This window comes from Charadrius vociferus, unplaced genomic scaffold (genome assembly GCF_000708025.1).
Source record: "Charadrius vociferus isolate BGI_N301 unplaced genomic scaffold, ASM70802v2 scaffold822, whole genome shotgun sequence".
Taxonomy (NCBI): Eukaryota; Metazoa; Chordata; class Aves; order Charadriiformes; family Charadriidae; genus Charadrius; species Charadrius vociferus.
The window spans coordinates 2,100,397-2,105,042 of NW_009647481.1; the positions used below are offsets into that span (position 1 = coordinate 2,100,397).

General features: G+C 37.2%; 1 protein-coding gene across 1 annotated transcript in view; it reads right to left on the reverse strand.

The window, feature by feature from the left end:
• Positions 1–2,113: 2,113 nt before the first annotated feature.
• LOC104282619 (kazal-type serine protease inhibitor domain-containing protein 1-like) overlaps positions 2,114–4,646 on the reverse strand; it is a 9,336-nt gene continuing 6,803 nt past the window's right edge. The window contains exons 3-4 of the mRNA XM_009880729.1: positions 3,469–3,613; positions 2,114–2,470 (exon numbers count right to left, since the gene is read on the reverse strand). Coding sequence (XP_009879031.1) covers positions 2,340–2,470; positions 3,469–3,613 — 276 coding nt within the window. The 3' untranslated portion in view covers positions 2,114–2,339. The remainder of the gene's footprint in view (positions 2,471–3,468; positions 3,614–4,646) is intronic.

Genomic DNA, 4,646 nt, shown 5'->3' on the forward strand with positions numbered 1-4,646 from the left:
GCAGTTTTCTTACGGAAAGGAATGGCTGATAATTTACAACACATTATTAAATATATAAAAAAATACATACAGAGACAAATGCAATATACTGAATTTAGAACCCTTTGTTCTGGGAAGGTTCATTTTTTTTTAAATCGACATAGTCCATCAGGCCAAACAGTCGCAGACTGGTATTGGATATGGTTCTGCTACACATTTTATCATTCAAACATTCTTTTCTTTCTGTTTTTAATTTTACATTAAGAACAGCAAAAGCCCCTGAAGAATTTTGATTTATTTCGATGGCTAATGATTTCAAGATCATTTTCAGTGCCATGTACTAATTTATGCCAATATATTGCCACAATTTAGTGACTGGTTTAGTAATCTAGTTCATTCACTTGCAATGCAAAGCACAATTGATCTTGAATATATGTCTGCAGATTAAATAGTTCCATTAAAATTCTCACTGTAAAGAAAAATTGGGTGATTTCTACCAGGCAATTTTATTCTCAAATTAATATATAGTGGATAATAAAAAAAAATTGTTAGACATATCACCAAGAAGGCCAGGAAGAGCCTGGAACAACAAAATCAGTACTTAAGTATGAATCCATTTCAGTGACACAGTGGCATGCTTTCTACTTAAAAGTTGACAGTACTCCAGGAAGTCTGGAACAAATAAATTATTTGCTTGTTTGCTACCTGGACACAGATCAATAATACCTCAGGGCAAACACACTCTATACCCAATCTCTTAATGTAATTCAAATTGAAAGGAGAAATCTGCCTAATGGCAAAAAAGCACCAAGCAGCACAAAATTAAAAGAGGAGTTTGTGGTGCACTGTATATACATTAAAAAATCTACGCAGTATATGTATGCATACAATAAGATTACCCTTAAAGCTTCCTTAATACTGTTATTTAACTTTGAGTTACCTCTGTGTGTGTAGTAATCACTGTATGTTTTTGTGCATTGGTTAAAGAAGACTTCAAATATGGAGGCTTTACATTCAGATGCCTGAACTTTTGCTTACTTAGTCATTAATGTTGTTCAGTAATTTACTGTTAATTCACCTGTCCTCAGCCAACAGGAACCAATAGGTGTAACTGCTTCCCAAAAGTAGTTTTCGTAGTTTAGTATCTTCCATCGCCCATTAATGCAGAGCCAGCCTTCATGAAATTAGTTAACAAAAGCAATTGGAGAAATTTTACAGTGTGATTACTTTACACGTTGAAGGTTTGTGGTTTTGAATTGCATTTCATTTGCTGTCTGGTTCACGCTGATCAAGAAGTGGTTGAGACAGTTTGAAAAATGGGCATGTGTTCTGGTGGTTTTCAGAAAGAAAACAATGCCTGCTTTTCTGCCTGCCGTTTCCAGAACTGTGGCAATGCTGAAGGCACTTCAGTTGGACATAGTATATATGGGTCAGATGTAGGAGAAAGTCTTGGACAGTCCAAGACAGAGGACACATACTGGCTCTGTTGTGCAGATCTCTGTGTGTTTGAAGAGCATGCACCAAGCTACAGATCAGCCACCTTCTTTAAACTGCAGTAATTCTCACCAAACACGATGCTGTTCGGAGTGAAAATAATAATCCCAAATCTTGAACTGTTGCCTAGGCTGGTGGAAAGGAGCCAACACTCCTAGGAGTAGCGCAAGAACTGTTACCAAAAGAAGTCAAAAGGTGTGCTCATCTCTTTGAATGCACAAGAAATCTTTTCTGGGTATTTTTGAGTATTGCTAGTAAAACAGCACTTATTTGCTTTAAACTGTGATTGCTTTCTGTATCTATTAAAAGTAAACAACCACCCAAAAGACAGATAATTTTCCCTTGATGAGACTAACCATGGAAAATTTCAAATGAGAAGGAAAATCTTGCTGAAACTTAGGAGAAAATATGAACTAAGGAGATTAAAGACTCTTTTGCAACCTTCATACTTAGGCTTGTTGCCATGTGAACAATCTCTTGATATTTCTTAGTACATTATAGAAAAGTGGAAATTGAGGCAAGGTACAAATTTTGTTTAACTATGGACATTTTTGGTAGACAGAAAGAAGTTGCAATTTACATTTTAAAAATGAATAGAAAATTTGATGCCTTCAGTATACTTAGTAGAGAGGTGCATGTTTAAGAATTTTATTTAACAGTTAAAATGTATGAATTTACAACTATTCTTATTTCTGGTAAGTAGCATGATACACTTCAGCCAAAGTTGAATTTCAGGAAGGTAAATACACAAGTGAATATGTGTGTTATCAGGGGAGCCATTTACAGCATAGAGACTACTAGTAAATATAACAGAGTGTGAAAGGTATTAGACAACAAATGTATAAAAATTATTATTCAGAGTCGTTTCAATTTTCATAGTCCCCGGATTCATATTCTTCCTCATCTTCATCATCAGAATCGTCATAATAGTCCCCATATTCAATGCTGTAGCTTGCACTTCTACTGCCATCAGTAAATGCAAATGCAGGAGATAAGCCTGCAAGACATAATTGCATGCAGATTAAATGAGTTGTAGATAGGAACAAAGAGGAAAGTATAGGTTTGGATCTGTACAGCAAGCTCAGTGTTTCTCAATCCTTGTTAGTTCGTCTATTTAAAGAGAGGGTTTTTATCTGATGACTTGACCTCATACCATCTAAACTCATGGTATATGAGCAAATTTCTTTATCATTCACATTTTAAGATACTGAAAATACATTTAATTCCCCAAACTATGAGTAAACTATGAGTTCAGTTCTCTGCAGATCCTATGCACCTGAAAATATGACCAGAGCCAATAAATCTTTGAAAACCACTTGCTGAAACAAGGTCAGTGACAAACCAGATGGGTGGCAAACTCCCTGACACCAGGAGGCAAATGTAAGACAATTTATCTTTATCCTGCATTTGCCAGGAAACCCAGTTCTCCCCGGAGGAAGAAGGATGTTGTTTTGCAGGACTGGGCCCAATGCAAAACAATAGTCAAGCCATTTCTTAGATCTTTCCAAACACTCTCATTAAGGAACAACAATGGTTTCCTTCCTAACTTTTTGAAAAATAAACAGTTAAGCAGAACTACCATGGTTCAAACACTCCCTCAGCTACAGCAGCTGTTGTTCCTGGTGCAGAGTTCCTGCTAACATCAAAGGACTTCTGCAGGATAAGGATAGTGGAATAATACGTGTCTTGTCTGTGTGGTTGTAATTCACAGCTTTCTGTTTTCTGGAAGATGGTATGTTTTGTAGCAAAATACGACAGTATTATTAACATTTAAATATTTTTTTTCCCAGAATTCATAAGCATTTCCGACATCTAAATACCTAGGACTGAATCTCCCGTTAGGGGATAAAATAAAAGCAAAGCACACAGAAAAGTTAAAATATGGACATCTTTAGGTAATTCCTCATATCTTTCATTTGCATGCTGACAAACCTGCCCTTTGCAGCCTGCTTGTATGCATTTTTATATTCTTCACATACAAATAAAAAAAAATACCATCAATGACTTTCAATCTTGCGGAGGCATATGTTGCACCATACTTATTTTTGGTGTGGCAGATGTAAACGCCTTCATCTGATTTTTTGAGCCCTTGAATCTGCAGCCAGCCTGTCACACCGTACTTCTGAGGCCCACCTCTTGCCTTTGAAAAGAGAAAGAAGTAGTTAAAATTAAGTAGTTAAGAGACACCATGATATTTCTCAAAATAGTTGTGGCTGGATTAAACATCCTTCCAACTTTTGCTTTTTCTTTATTGCCATCATGCTTTGATTCTCTTTGATTCTGCAGCCTTATATTTTAACAGCCTGTTGTCTCTATGCCTCCAGGTTCATGCTTTCCCTGCTCTGCTATTTAAACCTCACTGCCCTTCACAGTGCTCTGATTCTTGTCCTTTTGATGCTTCTGCTTCCCAGCGCACCACTTTGTGCTGCTGCTGCTTCAAAGCATTGCCACCTGTTCTCAAGCTCATAAGATTTCTTCAGGATGAGACTGGCAGGTGGGTCTGGGTGAGTTGTTTAGGGCCCAGGGGCCTGACCAAGCTGGCACTTGGATTGGCATAAGATACCCTGAGCTTTCACACTTCGTGGCAATCAGTTTCAACTTACTCCAGCTAAAGCCTCTTAAAGGGGTGAGCTTTCTTTTCCAAACAAATAACACAAAACAGAGATGCTGTCATGCTGACTCTATTAATGAGATAGGTTAACAGGGTTCAGTTTAGCCTCTGAGGTAACAAGCGTTTGGATGTGGGTACTTGCACCATTGTTTCTGAGCAACTTTTGAGTCCACCAATCCCACCTGTGTTTATGCTGTCTCTGGAAACATTTCTAAATAACTTACACTCTTAGTACTTCAATACTTTTGGTACTTTAGCTTTTTCTGTGTTTTTTTATGCCGGCCTTTTTGTTTAGATTATGCCCCATGGCCTTTGGATCTTCTCGTTTTTGGATGTGTATCCAGAAAGCTAGATTTTCAATGCATTTCTCTGCATAGTCTCTGTTCATATTTGTCCGTTGGAGAAGGCACGTGGATGCAGGCTTCAGCCTTACTGCAGTCTGCCTCTATATCTGGCTTTGTTAGCTCATCTTCCCAGAAAGTTATTTCCATTTAAAAGAATTAGAATTTTGATTTATTTAATTTTAGCTCAAACTTTCAGGCTGTTTTTAGATTTGCTTGAA